This window comes from Bombus huntii, chromosome 11 (assembly GCF_024542735.1).
Source record: "Bombus huntii isolate Logan2020A chromosome 11, iyBomHunt1.1, whole genome shotgun sequence".
In the NCBI taxonomy this organism is placed as follows: Eukaryota; Metazoa; Arthropoda; class Insecta; order Hymenoptera; family Apidae; genus Bombus; species Bombus huntii.
The window spans coordinates 5962107-5980989 of record NC_066248.1 but is presented as its reverse complement, the minus strand read 5'-3'; the positions used below and the strand labels follow the sequence as shown (position 1 = coordinate 5980989).

The window sequence follows — 18883 nt, the reverse complement described above, 5'->3', positions numbered from 1 at the left end:
ATTTTCATTTATTCTTAACAAGACCCTTCCAGTGATATCGTGCTTAAAAAACATAAATGATATTGATCAATGTCGATCAATGCAAAAGTATATAAAATACAGAAACTATATATTTCCTCGTGTTTAAATAATTTAAATACTTACATATAGAAACTTTTCATGGTATAATTGATAATAATCACTGCAATGCCTCCTCAACCATTTTTGTACATCTAACACATTCCATAAATAAACAGGACGAGGTCTAGCAGTTTTGTTCTACAATATCCAATTCATTTACAATCAGCATAAAGTTTTTATACCCTTAATTGCTGCATTTCTTTTATAGACAATTGATCAAATTTCAATCATGCTAACAATGATAGCGCACCACAAGATAAACATACCTTTGGTTTATTAGTGGAATTAACAACCTCTTCTACCATTGTGTGCAAAATTCAAAATATAAAATTATAAAGAATACAAATAGAATAAAATAGGTTACAAAAAATTAAAAATAGTACGTAATGTATCCTTCTAATGATACAATCATAAAAATTGTATAAAATGTATCTTATTTAAAAACTTGTTATTGTTATATTACACTAAAATGCATTGTAGAAAATATACAACATACAACAACTAAACAAAGTTAATTTAGAACGTTGCTCTTCGCTGTAAAATTATATTGCTTTTATCCATCTATCCTTCGTAATGTTGAGCATAACTTCTCCATTTTGTCACTATGCAATACATCCATTTTAAAGTGTAAGCACGCATGTATTATGTCACTAGAAGTTCAAAAAGATGCTAGGCTAAATTGTAATTGCTCGAAATTCATATAACGTAAAACTTTTATTCATTTTAATCACGGACAATCAAATTTTATTCAAGCTATAAATATTCAATGGTAAAGTATTGTCCAAAAATTGTTTTAGTTAGATTACTTGATTAATGTTTCGTAATATCTGGTAATATCAGATAATATATTGCAATGCATTTCAGTTTTTCTAATAAATATTATCGATCTATATATTTTTTTATGATTTAAGTTCCGTATTATACATTTGAAGATATATAAAATCTATGATATTGAAAGACACAATTTTCTACAAGTAATGTTTGAAATATGCGAATTACAGTATTATATTACCTTAATTCCTTCCCTGTGATATATTTCATTTGATAAACGTCACACATGCATTAACACTTAACATTAAACAAACAAATAGCATTAAATTAATAAAAATTCAAAGCGCGCGAGTATCACGATTCAAACGCGATCTGAAACTGAATGCCAACTTAACGTGAACGGAAGTACATTGATTTGACTTGCCAACTTCATTTAACGTCATTATACATTGTTTCCGATCTTTCTCCAACAAGTGACGGAAGAAAATGGTAAGTATTTCTTATTTATCGTGTATAATTCTTTTAATTTGCGATATTGTGCATAGTGTATTTGTTTAATATATAATATTAATAAAAAAACTAGTGCGTAGGACGCAGTTTTACATAATATAATGAGTATTAACGGTGATGTATTCGTGAAATATGAAAGTGCAGAATGATTGTTGACCATGTGGTTTTCATATTGTATATATTCGTAGAATACCATTTTTAAATAAACTATAATTTTTTCAATACTAAGAATAAAATGCACTGAAATCTAATATTTGTATTTTGAGTATTACATGTTAGGAATATTTGTATGTTTATATTTTATACATAACCTCCATGTGTAGTACTAATAATTTTAAACTTCAGAAGAAAAAGTTAGAAACGTAATTAACAATTATTTATCCACGTTAGTAAGCATCAATATTCCATATCACTGTTATTGTTGTATATTTCACTTTTCTATTTTCAGACTTGCAAACGCAGGAATGGTGGACGTGCCAAGCATGGCCGTGGCCATGTAAACCCTGTCCGTTGTACTAATTGTGCACGCTGTGTACCAAAAGATAAAGCAATTAAAAAATTTGTTATTCGTAATATCGTAGAAGCAGCTGCCGTGAGAGATATCACAGAAGCAAGCTTTTATTCTGCATATCAACTTCCAAAGTTGTATGCCAAGTTGCACTATTGCGTTTCTTGTGCTATTCACTCAAAGGTAGTTCGCAACAGATCAAAGGCAAATCGTCGTATTAGGACACCTCCAGTTCGTAACTTCCCTAGGGTAATTATTATTAAATTACATAGTTATGCATATTATTAATTTCATCAATTTTTTTGATATACATTCATTTTATCATATCTTTGTTCTGTTTAGGATCTACGTCAAGGCCAACAAAACAGGAAATAAATTACTATGTAAATTTTAAATAAAATAAAGTATAAAATCGATATTAACTGTTTTTTATTTATATCATTTATTCTACAAGTTACAAGATAAATTATCTTAAACCTCCTATCATTCTTAAACAAGTCACTTTAAAAATTTCTTATTACATGATTCAAAATTATTATAATAGTAATGCACAATGTAAAAATTACACAAGTCAAATGTATTTGCATAGTCCCGCATAAGATACACAAAGAAATACACTTTTAAGTGCAGTCTTAACATAGGTAATACTAAACAGTACCTAATGTTTATTTTCCAAAATGTGATGTTAAATATGAAGTGAAACTTCATATCTAGTGCCTGCTAATAATGCATAAAATTGATAAAAATATTTTGCATAGAACTGTAGCAAGAATTCCGCTATTGTTGCATTTTTGTAAAATTAATATACAATTAACAATAATTTCCCAGTACATCAAGGGAGGAATCATTTATTTGCTTCCTCCATTGCTTTTTTGAGCGTCTTTTCAAATATTTTTTTGGAATCGCAAAATCCTTGCTTTGTTTTCCCAAATGAATTTGGACCAGCAGAGGTTGGTGTTTCTCTTCCAATATTTCTCATCCTCATCCTTGCTTCTGCTGGCATTTCTTCAGGTTCATCTTCTTCGTCTGCATTGAATACAGAAGCTACTGTTGGCCTCTGGATTGGTGTTGCCTTTACAGTGGGTTTCTAAAATACAGTTCTCGTAAGAACAAATATATATATGCTTTCGTCAATTTATACATTACTACTTACTGATGTAGAGCCTAGCTTTATCTGAATACCCTTCTTTTGTTCTGTTCCACTTTTCTTCCCAAATCCAAATGCCAGCTTCTGTTTCTTGGCATCACTTTGATTGTAATTACCAGCCTCACACCGGTCATCTGATCTAATCGGTGAACGATCCCTTCCTCTGTCATCTCCCCTGGAGTCCTCTGCTCTGTACACACTTGACCCTGACAACGTCAAACACTGGCAAAGTTCAGATCAAGTTAAACAACATTGTATCTTTTAACCGGAAATATCTAAGCGGCATGCTTAGCACAAGTTTCTTGTAATTCCGAATAAAATTTAAAAACAAATGAAATCAATAAATGATGATGAAGAAGAAACAAGTGTGTATGTAACATACATATCCTAAAGTTATTTATAACAATACGATATACGATATATGTATATTTACTTGATAATCTTATTACATAAGGTTAACATTCAATCCGTTTTTATTATTGTGAAGCATCCTTTGGCACATGGTTGTAGGATGCGTGCACCCAAAAACGATACATGAAAAGTAAGAAACGAGATTTAGAAAATAAAAGTACGATTTGCACGTCTAGTTTTGTTCTAAAACTGCTTCGTAATAGATTTTCTAAATTACATATTTAGAATTTGGCGTTTCCATAATTAAAGATTGTGGGCTTGAAATCAATAACGAAAACAAATCAAGACTAGAACATTCATCCATTTTCTGCAAGGTACGAAGTAAATGTTATTTTACCAAATGCGACTGATACGATTATAAATAAAATGAATAAAACCTTTTCTATATTCGTCCCCTGGATTCCTCTTCGACATTTTTCTGATTTTCTTTGGACGCAATGCGAAATCGAGCGAACTGAAGCACTTTAACGACAGTAACTGCAGTTTACTTCACACTAGTGTACCTAGCTTAGCGTAAATAGGGACATTTAAGGAAATATAGCAGCGGCTAGTAATTTTCTTATAACAGTTAGTACAGGTAGTACAAAAGAGAGAAAACAAAATTTATTTAATAAAATACATCCTTAATGATTACAGCTACTAACGTTAATTAGAATTTTTAGTTTGGAAATTATCTTAAAAATATTCTTTTCATTTATTTAAATTTCCTTACCAAATCTCCTTTTCATTGGTAATGCCTGGCGCTTCGTACTGTGTATTTGAATGTGCGTACAATACATATAAATAAAGCATTTTAATCTTGTTAATGTTAGTTATTTTATAGCATACATTTTTATATACAGGGTGAGTCACCTAAGGGTTTAAGCTGAAATATTTTCGATATTATTAATTATATCGGAAAATGTTTCAGATAAAAGTTGAATGGATTCAAAGGGAGCGTGTTTTAATGTTAGTTTTTTGTAGGTGGGCGCATGAAGGTCATGAGGAGGTTAACTTCGTTGAAATTTTTGTTAAATGGAATTATATATCCTTTAGTACATTAATCGATGCACTGGATCTTGTCTGTGTCTTACGTCTCTCCTTGTTTATCGTACGATAAGTTTTACAAGTTGAAATTGAAATATCTACTAAACCAGTAGTTTTTCGACACAAGTAGATCAATGTGTTACGTTTTGTTTGGCTCGTTTTGGTTGTGTTGCCGTTAATTTTTGAATTCAGATTAAATTGTAGTGTTGTCTGTCGTTTATTAAACTCCACGTTTCGGCTAACCTGCTCCACGCAGGAGTACTGGCACGGGAGAGGATTAAAGTTGGTGAAAATAAATGTTCGCTTAATCCTATTATATTATTAGACAAATATTCTTCACAAAAAAAATGTTTATTCGTATTCTAATTGGATATTGACAGAATCGTCGTTGAAATTTCGAATACTCGAAGTTACAATCGTTCGCAATACGTTTTCACTCTTATTAATTACAAGATTTTAATTTGATAGATTTTCAATAATTTACAAATTGACAAATACAAACACGTCGATTAACAAGACTAACAAGAACTGGGAACTAATGAAACAAAGAACTAAAAGATAAAGAACTAAAGGACTAAAGAACTTAAAAACTGAGAGCAAAACTAAGAGCTAAAGGAACTAAGAGCTGAAAAAGCTAAGGAACTAAAGAATTAAAAGGCAAAGGAACTGAGAAATTAAGAGCTAAAGGAGTTGAGAATTAATCGCTATGAACAAAGAAATTACTTGCCAAGAAATGGGGAACTGATCGCCAAGAACTAAGGAATTAATCACCCGGAACTGAGGAACTAATCACACAAAACTCAGGAATTAACTACTCTGAACTAAGGAGTCATTTCTCTTTCTTCTATGTCGTTACGCTTATTTATATTTAGGTCTACCGTGGAGGGGTCGTCATGTGACAGGTTATTCCGTGGGGGTTGTGAGGCTCGAATTTGGTTTCTATACAAATTGTTAAAATTTATTTAAATTTCAAATTGGAACGCTCACTCGCGCTATTGGTAGTTTTAGTCTACGTTACGGCGCGTGCGCAGCGCGGGACGTGACAAATGATTTTTATAGAGAATCTCAAGCTGTATTAGTGTATTACAAAATATAATTCCATTTAAAAAAATGTCATCAAACCCATTTAAAAAAAATTAAGTTGACCTACACATTATCTTTACGTGTCCATCTATAAGAAAACTAATAACATCATTTATAATATACAATACAGCCGATATCTTGATTTAAACTGTTAGTTGATTCACTCTGTATATTGATTCCTTTTATGAATAATTGACAAAAATTGTTTAATATATTGTTATTATATTTCTTATATCCACGTATTTCTTTTTATGAATATTTAAAATAATAAAATTATTACCATAATTACACATTGAAAATTTGTCACAAAGTTGTCGAAAATATATAGTGGCAACTGTAACGTTTATTTACAGATTCTAATGTAAAATTATAAAATTAATTATTTTGAGATAATAAACACTTTGTTAATTTATTAACTGACTTATTAATCTATTAGTTAAATCATTGAAAGTATAATAGAAAAAATAAATAAAGTATACAAAGTGATCGTAATCTTATTTTCCTCGTGGATATTGATATAAAACTGTGAGTATGAGATCAGTTGTTGAAAAGCCACGAAAGCAAATGTATTTCTTTAGAAAAATTAACTCAAACCACAGATAGCGATTCTAAAGTACATTTATAATTTTCAAAAATAGAACAAAGCCAAGTCGTCACGTCACGTCAAAGCCGAAAGAAACATTAAAAGAAGGAAACGTTTTCCGTATGCTTCCAGTTGAATTTTTAGTTTATTTGCTTATTTAGTAAAAGAAAGTTCTCATTATTTATTAGTGCGAAAATTCTAAATCGCCTTTTTGTTCGAAGATGTTACTAAACCGAATTGGATTCTTACTGGTGAGATCATTATAATTTTTTTGAAACGTTCTTCCGAAGGAAATATCTTCAATTTAATAGTATTAATCTGATCTTCTACCATGATATTCATAATAATTACCAAATATCGAAACTATAAAGCGAACAAAGAATCTCGCTCAATAAATTAAGTACATATTTACAAAATTCGTAGATAAGATTAGACGTCAGAATTTATCATTTCAGTTTATTTAAAACTCTTCCGAACCGCTATAATATCTTCGGTTCTTCGATAATTTCCTTATCAGATACAGAAAATCATAGGAACGATTAAACGATGATATTCATATTCTGAATATCATCGCGTCGTTAATGTACACGATAATGTAGAATCGTCTCTTTTTATTTAACTGCTATTTTGTGGAAATTATAATTACTTGAAACCTTTTACAGCTTATACTTCCTCTCTCAATGACCTCTCCTACATACGAGACGACACAAAGTGACAATCCGCAACGTAATATACTTAAACTACATATTCGAAATAAATATCTTTCCTGAAAGCATTTTTTAACGAAGCTATGTTTCAGTGTACAAGCCGGCTCCGATTTGCAAGGATAAAACCTATTGCGAAAATACATTGTATTATCCAACCGATATAGTGTCGAGGGAATTAAGAAAGAATCCGCATCTTCGAGATTACGCTACCGTGGATGATGTTCGTAAATTTCACGATCGGATTCATTGTCTTAGTAATTGGATATTATGACACGGGATACATGCAATTCTTCGACTTTTTTCGTCTTTTCATATTACCATCGAATAATCGTATCTGGTAGTAGTTAATAAACTACTATTCATTTCAGCTTATTAGCATAGAAATTGCACTTGGTTACATATATGCATGTACACGTATGTATTACAAGGTGTACGTTATCTTCATCGCACATTGTTACCGAATCTGTCTTACGTAATTATTTCTTTAGCGATGCATCGAATGTTCCTATTCTAGAACTGTCTTTGGTTTGCTGTAAGGCACTCTTGTTCCTTAAAACTACCTTGAACTATTTCACTGACTACTATTTGTATTTCACGCTTTGCACATTGCCCCCTATGCTCGTTTCTCCTCCAATTCTATCTTTTTCTATCCTTTTTGGCCATTCGACAATTTCCGCTTTCCCTTCCGTGTTTCTTCCACGCCCAGACTTTTTGTGCCAATTTTTCTGCAAACCTTCCAGTTTTTAAATGTCCCTTCACTGCTATAATAAATGTTAGTTTTCCCCTTCACGCACCCAAAATCTACATGCTTTCTCCAAGCTGCCACACCTTGTTCCGTACTATCGAATAATAAAATGCTCTATAGTAATGTTCAAAAAGAACCTCATTTCCGATAAATTTCACACATTACAAGCAATTCACACTATGCCTCGACTCAGCGTGCTGGCAGTTTAGTTTTAGCTAATTACGATAATGGTACATTTTTTAATCGGTATTCACACGCATTTATATGTAGCCTTTTTTTTTTTTTTTGTTTAACAGGTAGATTCGTTACCAGGATACGAGAATGAACTGGAGGACAAACCACTTTGTTTGTCTACGGTAAATTAACGACTTGATCGATATCTCAATAATGTAATGTTATTGATATAATTATGTTGAAATCAAGATTTTCTTGGTTACCGTAGGAGCAACTTGTATTTCCTAAATTAGGAATAACGAAAAATTTGGAATGGAAGTATATCGTAAACCATGAAGACTTGGTGCAAGCTGTACGCATCGAGACATGTCTGTAAGTATCATTTTATGTCAGTTTCTGTTCTGTTCGGTTTACAATATGTACGAAGATAACAAAATTTATTCTGAAATTTCAATTTAATTTAATAATAGGGAGGAGAGCCAACCATGCAAAGTGATCGATGGTTTCGCCGAAGGATACTATACAAAGTGCAAACAGAAGTTCATATATCGCCAACTCTTGTCATTGACGGACAATAGTACGATAACCAACGATTACTTTGCATTCCCAGTAAATTGTTGCTGTCACGTCGAATTCAAAGTTGACAAATTTTTACATTCATTTAATTCTCATAAGAGATTAAAATGATGAGGGCAAATGGATGCCATGTTAAACGTGATATCAAGTATGAATATTATGGATATACATCCTATACTTATATTGCATTCTCTTATTACAAAACACGTGTAATGTACTTTAATAAACGAAACACGATGCATTAATAGCCAGTGCGATCACTTATAATAAATACTCGTCTTACTCGATTCAATAAAATTGCCTTTATGCGACCTGTATGGCTACGTTAAGTCATATTTATTTTATTTTGCCTTTTTCTAACATCACGATACATTAAAATCACAAGGGCATATCGATCAAAGTGCAAAAATATTTTATCAATCGTTTACGAGATGCGGAGCTCCACTTATCAACACAGATTGCATAGCAACATGTTTAGCTTTCTACATTGACAGATGCAACTATTTTTTATTTTATTCTACTTTCTGTCTAGTTAATGCTCATATTCGGCACACATTATAATTTCACTGGAACCTCTATTTTTATCATTAGCGAACATTCTAGTCTAACGCTTCACCTTTCACGAGCCTTTTTTATTCTTCTTCGTCTCGCCTCATATTTATACCGCCGCATCAACGTACAACGATTTCTCTCACTTCAGGATAGATCGTTTCCTCTCGTGACATTATCTCGCGGTGCTTCTATCTAATTGTCTCATACCATGTACTTACGTAAAGAGACACGACCATTTTAATTTGTACGTGGCTGTAGATATAAAAGTCGATCGTCATAATTCTTAATAATAATTCAAAGTAACCGAGCCGCGCGTAAACGTGACACAGAAAATATAGATATCACGGCAGGATAATTATTGGTGAAATTAATTCAGAAAATAAAGAAATTCACGAGAACGTATTACGCGCAACAAATTGTGTCGATCGATATAATCATGAGAATTACCTTGCCACGAATTAGATGACTTTCGTGTTTCGACTGCGTAAGAATAACCATTCATCGTGAATACCTATACGTGTAACCGGATACAAATAATGGTAGAATTCCGCCGATTTGCTTTGCTTTCTATTCGGCATATTCAGTTCGGAGTTCAACTCGGTGCATTAGACTAGAAATCGATAATTCTTTATACCATATCATATAAATTTCTTCTATGGATAGATATTTATTATTACAATTATCTGTATAGCTATTACGTAGTTGAAAATTCCCTTTTAATTTTATCGTTTGAAGATTTCTATATATCCCGCTACGTCGCGAAGTATTAAATGTCATTAAAATATAAATCATTTTCTATTCTTTTCTATTCTTCATCGTCGAGTTTCCCATCGAATGCGTATCAACGTAAGCTTAACGAGGTTCTAGTTACGTCATTGCTTAAGTAGCCGATTATGTTGTTCACGTAGAGCGAAGCAGGAACAGGGAAAATATGAAAACCAATGAGCGGCCCGATGAAAATCGCGCTATTCATTATTCCGAGGGATGTACCTGCATTTCACTGAAATCGCTTTCATTAGCGTGCTTCGACTGGCGAACTTGAATAGGAAAAGGAACTCGCGTTCGCTTCTTCCTCTCCTTCAAGGTTCCCCGTTACGCTTCCCGAATCGTATTTCAGCATAATACAGCGTGCATGATAGGCTATGAATTTTGGACGCATCGTCTCTCGTCTGGGTGCAACGGAAGAAAGTAAACCATTGACACGATTGGCAAATTTCCAAAGTGCACGGCAAACTCGCGGAAGACACAGGATGACGACGAGGCGCAGACACGACGAATAGCTTTAAATAGAATAATCCTATTCGATGGAAACTCTATAGAATAATTGATAATTAGCAGTATCTGTAGCAGTTCTAATTCTAATTCTCAGTTTCTAAATAAAGTCGAACAACGTCTTAATTTTGGAAAGATAATCATTTTGTAAGACGAAGCTTCGTATTTACCCTTTGCTATGCAATATATTTAGAACTGAATTTACATAAATACTGATATTATACTTGTTACCGCTGCTATTAACGTAAATCATAGAGATAATGGAAATAGTTGCAGCATTAACGAGAACAATGGAAGCAAGAACTTAATGGAAAATTGATGTCTGAGGATTAGAAAATTTCACCAGATACGGATCTGCGGATCTCGATGAATCGGCTTAACCTTCTTACAAACGAAAGGAAAAGAGATTCGCTTCCAAATTTTGGAAAAAAAGAAAAACATTCTCGTGGTGGGCAACGCTCTCCTGTAAAAGCTAACAAGGTGGGAGTCGGTATAAAGAGAGGAAATACTCGATGGCGATGGCCAGTGAGTTCAGTGAGAGTGCCGTGATCCTTTTACCGATCTACCGTGAAAGTCAACGATGAAGGTACGCGTTTCAAGATCATTGTGTACCGAATTTCTTTCGGTTCATATGTGAAGTGCTCATTTTCCTGTCGAAATCTTACTCTTGCCTTTCTTGTTCGAACCGATTAACGGGCCCGTACCGACCTTGTCGAGAAGAAGACCTCAGAAATCCTGAAATAGAATTTACATTTGTGCGAATTAATTATACTTATCAATTTCAAAATTCACCACAGGGAAATTCCATTTATTCGAATTCTACTTTAGCAAAGAAATCTTAATCAATGCCTGAATTAAATATGTTCTCCTGCCGATTGAATCCGATTATCTGAACGTTGAACTTCTATCATTAGGTGAACGAAAAGTCGTTTAAAGAAGGACTAGTTATACTTATGAATACTGTTTATGCTCCAATGAGTCCGGGACTCCGAACCCAATGGACTTGCATTGTTCTTAAAATTTCCTCTTGATAAGATCGATGTTACTCCAGTCTGAAATTCCATTTATAAGATCGTTCTATAAGGCGATCTCTTTGCGGTTTCGCTTCCTGTGGCGCGGTCGAGGGTCGAGGCGTTGCGATTAAAATCCATGTGAAAGTAAAGGATATTTGTTCCTATTCACGGATACGTTCTTCTCGAGATGCACACACGGCAACGTAGAAAATTGCATTTTGTTCCCGCGCGTTCGATCTCGCGATGTTTAGAAGGTAAAAGTGTGAAGAAACGCGACGATCATTGTCATTAACAAGCGGTCGCTTACCCTTGAGAAATCGCGTTTATTCGTTTGATAACTAAAACTGTCTCTCTCAACACAATACGAAATATCCTCTTGCGTTTTCCTTCGTATTATCCTTTCTGCGAAAGTGTTCCGTTCGATTTTTCGTACGTACGATTTTTCCGCCTCAAATTTTCCATTCCATAAACGACACTCTACGAACTTTCTTTCAACGAAGAAAACGTTTCTCGCTGTTCAACAAACGAACATAAAAAAGTGCTTAAGCGTTCAGTTTGAAAATAAAAATAACAAAAATATGAAAGTTATGGCGGATCCCATGCGATACGAGTGGGTCCATCGCGACAGTGCGAAGAAAGTTAAAATCGATGACGAAAGATCGTGGCCAAGTATTCCTTTCTATCGATATAACAGGTATAACAGGAAATGATTTTCGCGATATGCAGATTCTTCGACCGGACAGGTACCTTTCTTTCCAAGGAATCGGATCTTGGTGCCCAGGGTGACGTTTTTATAATACGCTGGCTCGCTAGACGCTTTTTAGAAATCGTGTCGAGAGTAATGCAACCTGGAGCGTATGGTAACTAGGTCAAACGTTGGCACCACCGAGTGCAAGGACAAGGACACCTTGATCACTTTCGTCCGGCTGAGATAATTCACATTCCCCTCGAGTGGTTAGGCCAAAAATACGGAAATAAGTTTCACGGTGTTTCTCCGGATTTACCACTTCGGTACGAGTCGTTACAGAATTGTAAAAAAAAATCTATTTCCATTGGATTTGTGGCTCGATCGAAATGTTCAAAACACCGGTTCTTCTTAATGGGCTAAAGAATTTATTTCGGAGGGAAACGTGAGTTTGAAACGCGAGTCGATGTTTCTACAACTTTTAGCGAAACTTGCAACGTTATTTATCGAAGAAAAGGATGGTGCAGTCGAACGTAGACGAGAATGATTCTGCAAACTGGAATTTTTATTTTCAAGTAGCAGTCGAGCATTTGTTTATTCGATTTTCGCAAGCGAATGAGGAATGTAGATCGCTGGAGATTTCTACTGAATCTCTGCAACGAGCGCGAGTTCGTTTTGCTTGCAATTTATGATCGTACGGGACTATTTATCTTATTTTATTCGAAATATAAGAAAGAAAAATTCTTGAAAAATCTTTAGGCCATTTTCTAAAAAATCAGAGCATGGGCTATTAAGAAAACAATTACTGTGAAACTTGGTAAAAATTCGAGAGGCGCGAAGCTCGATTGGAACTTTTAGATTGAAACTTCTGGAACGGACAGACGATCGAAGATCGACTTTCGATCTGTATCGAGGTTTTTCATGCATTTGATTGACAACACTCGTCGTCAATTTCTTAGTTTCTTTTTCTCTCGATACAGTTTGCGAAACCAGTAATTCCGTCAAGATCGTTGATCGTCGCTGCAATCACATACATATACATATGTCTAAGACACGCGTCTTCGTATGACTTTCACCAAGAGCCGCTCTACTTGTCGCATTCACGTTCCAATGCTACATGTTTCACTGATTTATAAACTTACTAACATGTTACGCTGCGATGCCCTGTTAGGCATTGCATATACCATTGATCCAATATACCGTCGAAATATCCTCGAACAAGTACAGCAAGTGCAATCCTAAATACCCTTCGTGCGTTCTAATTGTCTTTTAACTCATTCGAAACTTGTTTCCTAAATACGGTAGTGCGCAAATGCTTATGGCGATGTATCAGCATAAACGATCGACTCGAATGGCCATCGGCTTCGAATGAGTTAAAAACGATAAAACAATATCGATAATCACGTTCCAATGAATTTCAGTTACTGTGGCTGTTCACTCTCGGCTGTTCGATCGTCGTCGTTCTATCGGAAAGCACAGCCTCGAACGAAAAATCGTTGCGAGCACGTGCATCAGCGCAGCTCGAGCGATTAGCCCCCTATCGAAGAACATCGACGGACCAAGGGACAATGGACGAACAGTGGCAGATGCTGGAAAATGCGGCCAACGATCCGGCAATTAACAAACTCAGCGACCAACAAATCTTGGAGATCTATCGACTTCTTCCAGAAAATCTACAGAGAGACGTGATAGATCGAGTTGGCGGGAATCGAGCTATGATCGAGATGCTGGCAAACCAGAAATACGTGGCGTTCATGCAAGATAGGATAAAGCGATCAGGATCAAAAAGCGAGATATACGACCGTGATGGATACGAATCGCCACCAGACGGATACACGCACGAGTACACAGGATACGGGCATAATACATACGGAGAGCACGACGAAGGAAATTCAGAATCGTCTGGATCTGATTCTGGATCGATTCTAAAAGGATCTGGCAGCCTGATCGGTGGCATAGCCAAAGGTATAATCAGTGGCCTCGTGAGCGCGTCCAGCAGCGCTTCGAAAGGATCTTCCTCGATCTCGGCGCAGAGTTCCCAGACGAGTGCCCATTCGAGTTCGTCGTCGAGCGACGATAAACCAAAGCCGAAACCAGAATATGGACAAGTTTACTCGGTAACTATATAGACATTGGCAAGTTAAAATTAAAACGAGCGGGTTCGATTGAGATACGCGATCGCGATTAATTTTCTATGAGATGGATCGGTGTCGATTGCCACACATTGGCGGGCAATGAAAATGAAGTTTTCAGTTCTATATCGGAGGAAATGCTTCGTTCGTGAAAAATTCCAAACGAATTACACGCTGGCGGAAGTTGATGTATGCGCATAAATAACGGAACGAGCGGATATCAGCAATGCTGGTATTTGGAAACGAGATTATGAAGGCCTTCGTTGCCTTTATAGCGAATTTTACGTAATTAGCTTCAGGTGAAAGTGAATTCATCTGCGTAGAAAGTTCGTTTGTGTTTCGATATGACAACGGTTTGATTCGACGAAAAAAAGAAGGAAAGAAATTCCGAATTCTATGGAGCTTTCTTTAAACGAACCCGTGAGCTATGATCGAACGCTCAGTCGTTTTTTGGCGAAAACGAAGTAGAATAGAATGACAGATGTAGAAACATTAGTACAAACGATTATATCGGTACATTAGCTGCACGAAAAAGGAATCATTATGTGGGTCGTTCAGGTTGCAATTAAGGAGGGAAATCTTTAGCTGGCTCTTGTCTTAGCACTCCCCTTAGCTAATCGTAGAAAATATTTCACGCTGAAAGAATTTCACGATGGAAATAGGAAACGTGTCAATTACGAATCGTTGTCGAATGAAATTCTTCCGAGTATATAATGGGTATCGCGAAACTTTCATTCTTTTTATACGATCTACAAAAGTTTGTTACAAACGAGCGCAACACCATTTCACAATTAGTCGATTCGCGAGTACCAAGCCGCGTAGAAATTTGCAATTTCCATCGTGAAATTACGATGTTCGTGTAATCGACGTTGAGTGAAACAGGTCGACCGTAACATGTCATCGCCGATCGTTCGAACCTGTCGTGATTGAGTTTGATTTGCAACGTAGAAGCAACGATTAAGGAAATCGTCCGAATCTCCAAAGAACGTCGAATTGTAATTTGAAAATGTTGCAGCGCGCATTTTTTATATATTAAATAGAACATGGAACAAGGAACACCGGTTGTATGAAAAATGTGACACAGATAGTTCGCGTTAGTTATAGTTCTTATATTAATATTAATATAGAGGCATTCTTATAATAATCCCAGCTGTATCGTGCAATATATAATACTCAATAAAGTACAGATTAATTTGCGCAACACGTGCCTTGTTAATGGAATTTTTCTATGATAGTACAACGATAAGGCGTTCGACATGTGGGACTTCAAAAAGGCGATCATTACCACGTTAATGCAAGCCGTAAAAGCCGTAAGTGGCGGTGTGATTGCTTTGAAAGGTCAGCTACTGAAAGGGGGCGCTTACCTTGTCGCGGCCAAGAGCAAAATTATCACTAAAACCGGGGATGCTATCACGACCTTGGGTCGTAATATCGTCAAGAGCGCCGTGCATCCTCCTCAGCCTCATCCCGCATACTTGTACGATCATCCTCCGGAAGGTGGTGAGTGTTTCTCTAATTTCAACTCTCATCGCTTAACGTGTAACATTCTCGTATTGGTAACTTGATGATCAATAACACACAGATAACGAATAATTTTCTGTCTGTCTCTGACTTACGATATATAGTTTAATAATATTATATACAGGGTGGTTGGTAACTGATGGTACAAGCGGAAAGGGGGTGATTCTACGTGAAAAAAGAAGTCGAAAATATAGAATAAAAATTTTTCTTAATTTTTCCATCCAGACAACGATCTACAGCGAGATCCGTTATAACGAGACGCGATAAAGTGGGCGCGTACCGGGCGAAAATTCAAAGTCGATTTTCTCGAAAACAAAGCCTCGAACGAAAATTTTTTATTCTATATTTCTATATTCTATATTTTCGTAGAATCACTCCCTTTCCGCTTGTACCACCAGTTACCAACCACCCTGTATATCTAGTATATATAATTTACGGAGCAGTTCGCTGTCACAAGTCGTGAAATTACTTTCATTTGATATACACGTCAGCTTAAGGATAATTGGAAATTAAAAGTGGAATGAAACGGAACAGGTCACGAAGAAAGTTACGACGGACCACCGCCCAGTATCGAGGAATATGGCGAACCTCATGACGAGTATCAGGAAAACGGAAATTATGACTCATCCTCGGATGGTAAGGTTTCTCGATGTGAATAACGATCATTGAAACACGTTATTAACACCGCAGCATCGATACTAATACGCTAATAGCCTCTTACTTTTCTAAAGTTCCATTTGCAAAGGCATTGCATTTGATCGTAATGCAATTTGCGATTCCACACAGCAACGTTAACTCGTTAACTCGAAATGCGCTTATATTCTTGATTCGAACGTATGATGCGCTCCATGTATATACACGCGTACGTTATATATGTAAGGGTGCTCCTGTATGCTTGTAAAAAAAATTCGGTGAGAGGCGTAGAATCTCTGGAGAACACTGTTACGCGTTTTGGAATAAAGAAAGTAAGAGCGATCTTCGCTTTCAAATGAGATCCTAATCTGCGGAACTTTCCTCCGTGTACGAGCACGAGGAAAGCGAAGAAGAGAGATGGGCTGCGGAAGAATTCCCGTAGTGGTATGTTGAATTCCGCAGCCGTTCGTTATACAGGGTGTTCACAATTTCAATTTCATCGATTCGATTCAACACTTGCTCGTTTTTGCTCCGTCCTTTTTTTTTTTTTTTTTTTTTTGAGAAAATCTCGACAAAGAAACGAAGAAGTTTCCCGTTTCAAAATTATTATACGCGAATAAACAAATAAATAAACGAAAGAACGAAAGTATTTTTGCTTCCTCTTTGCTAGTTTATCGATACGCGAAAGCTTGACATTTAAATCGGGAACACCCTGTACATATTCGGCGCTTTAAACACAGGTCCCACCACTGTGAATTCTTCCTCAATCGTAACGCGCTTCTTTACTACGTGTCACGTTTCTACGACTACGGTCTCTTTGAGACACCCGTAATAATTAGCCTCTTCCGTGAGAACGATTCTTTCTTCGGTGATCTTCAAAATTCCAAGTTAATCTACTTTCGCTCTGAACCTTTCGATATACCACACCGTTAACACGACTTTCTCCCAACAAGATCATCGATCCTTTCGATAGGATGCTTGTGCGAAACAGGTTTGCCAGTTTGTATTTAAACAAGTTGTATTAATCCTGGAATATTATAATAGGGTACTGTATTCTCACCGGTTTCTGTTTCATCCATTTCTAAACGGTGCTAGCTCTTTGTAATTTACGCTTTCTAGTCATTTTCTAGCATGGGAAGACCAAAACTATCTGGCATATCTGGACTTTATTTCAAGTGTCATGATGTCATGCGAGCAAAATTATGCTTTTCATGGTTAGGCTGTTCTACCGTGTGTGTGTGTGTGTGTGTGTGTAACTAGCAGGATTGTATGTAGGTGTAACGTCGCAGGACTAATCGAGATTTGCGAATTTATTCGTTGACTGACGATTTAATACGTCGATAGAATGATTTATTACAAAATGATCGAGCCTATAAATCGATAAAGTTGTACAGAAAGTGTGCCTACTAATACACTTGTACATACGATCGGCTACATGGTAACAACTAAACGGATTAACTTTTCGTTTCATGAACTTCGATTAAAAGAAAACGAACGTTTATCGATAAAAGAAAAGGTACTTGTTAACGCTTAAAAGTAGCGATTATTAATACAATGGAATGTGGTTGAGCGTATCTAATATTCGACGGTTTGTCGATAAGAATCTAACGAATTTATCATAACTTCATGAAACGAAGGATTATCGTTCAGACAAGACTGACAGACGTTACATTTACAGTTGCCCAGGCGGGCCTTCTAATCGTGAAACCAACGAAACCGGACGATTACGGTTACGATCACCACACAGTGGACGTGGACGCCGAAAAACCTGCGGTAGCACACTCGGAGGACAATTACTACGGCCCACCACCGGAACTGCCCCACGAAGACATCGAAAACACCGTGTTAGGAAATGCAAACAGCTATCAAAATTTTAATCAACACGATCACAACGTGAATTCAAATTCAGTACCGCCGTTGTCCGGCTACGATCACGTTAAAGGACTCGACTACGCTTCTCTCGCTTCTGGTCCGCTGTCTATTCAACAGAGCGTCGAATATCCACCGATACACATTCAATACTCTCTTCCAGATAAAGGCAACTTGCAGATTTTAAACGGAGGTACGAACAACGGCAACGATCTGTCCGTGTACTCGAGCTTGTCGATCGACACAGACCCACAGAAAATAGAGTCGATTAAAATATCCGCGGAGTTGCCCAAGTTGCAGCCGCATACGAACTTGCAGAATTTGCCATTGCTGCCGTACTCTTATCCGCTGCAAGGACCATTGAAGATACCACTGTGGAATCCGCGTGTCTCGTCGCCGTATTGGCAAAATCAGGGATTGCTTCAGCCGTACGCTAATTTCAATCTTCATGGCTTGTATCGAAGAAGAAGCAGCTCGCAGAGGAGAAGGTCCGTCAGCGAGATCGCGCAACGTATGAGACTGCAACGAGGCTAGAGCCGAAGAATAGTCGCAGGTAATTGGAATCGCGTTATACCTCGTGAATATCCTCCATCGTGTGTTTACTGGGCACGCGAAGTTTCACGCGAAGCCATCTCACCAGGATCTGACGTTGCTGAGATTGTTCGTGCCGGGTCGCAGCAGCTGACGAGAGACCGGAGTCTGCGAGTTCTCAGTCGTTCGATCGTAGGCGTGGTGATCTTTCTAATTTTCTTTCGCGACTTATCGAGACTTCGCCACGTCTTCTGTGTCCTGTTTAATTCCTGATATATCTAAGAACATACACCAGGCAAAGATTCGATTACTGT

General features: G+C 36.4%; 5 protein-coding genes across 8 annotated transcripts in view; 3 read left to right on the top strand and 2 right to left on the bottom strand.

The window, feature by feature from the left end:
* LOC126871409 (prisilkin-39-like) overlaps window positions 1-749 on the bottom strand; it is a 35851-nt gene extending 35102 nt beyond the window's left edge. The window contains exons 1-2 of one of the 2 annotated variants that reach the window (XM_050630183.1): window positions 387-749; window positions 145-258 (exon numbers count right to left, since the gene is read on the bottom strand). In XM_050630183.1, coding sequence (XP_050486140.1) covers window positions 145-258; window positions 387-425 — 153 coding nt within the window. In that variant the 5' untranslated portion in view covers window positions 426-749. The remainder of the gene's footprint in view (window positions 1-144; window positions 259-386) is intronic. The other variant, XM_050630184.1, reaches the window with a different exon arrangement.
* A 478-nt stretch (window positions 750-1227) lies between these two features.
* Window positions 1228-2325, top strand: LOC126871412 (40S ribosomal protein S26). The gene is made up of 3 exons (XM_050630191.1): window positions 1228-1380; window positions 1850-2158; window positions 2252-2325. Exons 1-3 carry the CDS (start codon window positions 1378-1380, stop codon window positions 2282-2284), a joined length of 345 nt encoding a protein of 114 aa, XP_050486148.1. The 5' UTR covers window positions 1228-1377; the 3' UTR covers window positions 2285-2325.
* LOC126871411 (PEST proteolytic signal-containing nuclear protein-like) lies at window positions 2322-3973 on the bottom strand. Its single transcript, XM_050630190.1, has 3 exons — window positions 3845-3973; window positions 3063-3262; window positions 2322-2996 (listed from the first exon to the last, which is right to left on the bottom strand). The coding sequence occupies exons 1-3, from the start codon at window positions 3879-3881 to the stop codon at window positions 2754-2756; spliced, it is 480 nt and encodes a 159-aa protein (XP_050486147.1). The 5' UTR covers window positions 3882-3973; the 3' UTR covers window positions 2322-2753.
* Window positions 3974-4014: 41 nt separating this feature from the next.
* On the top strand, window positions 4015-8684 carry LOC126871410 (protein spaetzle-like). Of its 3 annotated transcripts, XM_050630186.1 has the most exons (7): window positions 4015-4310; window positions 4378-4430; window positions 6822-6885; window positions 6959-7086; window positions 7908-7967; window positions 8054-8157; window positions 8256-8684. In XM_050630186.1, the coding sequence occupies exons 3-7, from the start codon at window positions 6840-6842 to the stop codon at window positions 8470-8472; spliced, it is 555 nt and encodes a 184-aa protein (XP_050486143.1). In that variant the 5' UTR covers window positions 4015-4310; window positions 4378-4430; window positions 6822-6839; the 3' UTR covers window positions 8473-8684. The 3 variants fall into 3 exon arrangements, with proteins under 3 accessions (XP_050486143.1, XP_050486145.1, XP_050486144.1); XM_050630188.1 differs by lacking the exon at window positions 4378-4430; XM_050630187.1 differs by lacking the exons at window positions 4015-4310; window positions 4378-4430 and adding an exon at window positions 5222-6101.
* Window positions 8685-13029: 4345 nt separating this feature from the next.
* LOC126871307 (uncharacterized) lies at window positions 13030-18846 on the top strand. The gene is made up of 5 exons (XM_050629944.1): window positions 13030-13104; window positions 13305-14000; window positions 15251-15512; window positions 16071-16172; window positions 17848-18846. Exons 1-5 carry the CDS (start codon window positions 13030-13032, stop codon window positions 18570-18572), a joined length of 1860 nt encoding a protein of 619 aa, XP_050485901.1. The 3' UTR covers window positions 18573-18846.
* Window positions 18847-18883: the final 37 nt, after the last annotated feature.

Bases quoted from the DNA above. Each gene is read 5' to 3' on its own strand.
- LOC126871412 (XM_050630191.1), top strand. The intron at 2,159-2,251 runs GTAATTATTATT...TGTTCTGTTTAG, and splicing joins CAGTTCGTAACTTCCCTAGG to GATCTACGTCAAGGCCAACA.
- LOC126871411 (XM_050630190.1), bottom strand. From the start codon at position 3,881: ATGTCGAAGAGGAATCCAGGGGACGAATATAGAAAAG. The intron at 3,263-3,844 runs GTTTTATTCATT...TGACGTTGTCAG, and splicing joins AGGGGACGAATATAGAAAAG to GGTCAAGTGTGTACAGAGCA. The intron at 2,997-3,062 runs GTAAGTAGTAAT...ACTGTATTTTAG, and splicing joins TAAAGCTAGGCTCTACATCA to AAACCCACTGTAAAGGCAAC.
- LOC126871410 (XM_050630188.1), top strand. From the start codon at position 6,840: ATGACCTCTCCTACATACGAGACGACACAAAGTGACAATCCGCAAC. The intron at 6,886-6,958 runs GTAATATACTTA...GCTATGTTTCAG, and splicing joins ACAAAGTGACAATCCGCAAC to TGTACAAGCCGGCTCCGATT. The intron at 8,158-8,255 runs GTAAGTATCATT...ATTTAATAATAG, and splicing joins GTACGCATCGAGACATGTCT to GGAGGAGAGCCAACCATGCA.
- LOC126871307 (XM_050629944.1), top strand. From the start codon at position 13,030: ATGTTACGCTGCGATGCCCTGTTAGGCATTGCATATACCATTGATCCA. The intron at 13,105-13,304 runs GTACAGCAAGTG...AATGAATTTCAG, and splicing joins GTCGAAATATCCTCGAACAA to TTACTGTGGCTGTTCACTCT. The intron at 14,001-15,250 runs GTAACTATATAG...TTTCTATGATAG, and splicing joins AATATGGACAAGTTTACTCG to TACAACGATAAGGCGTTCGA.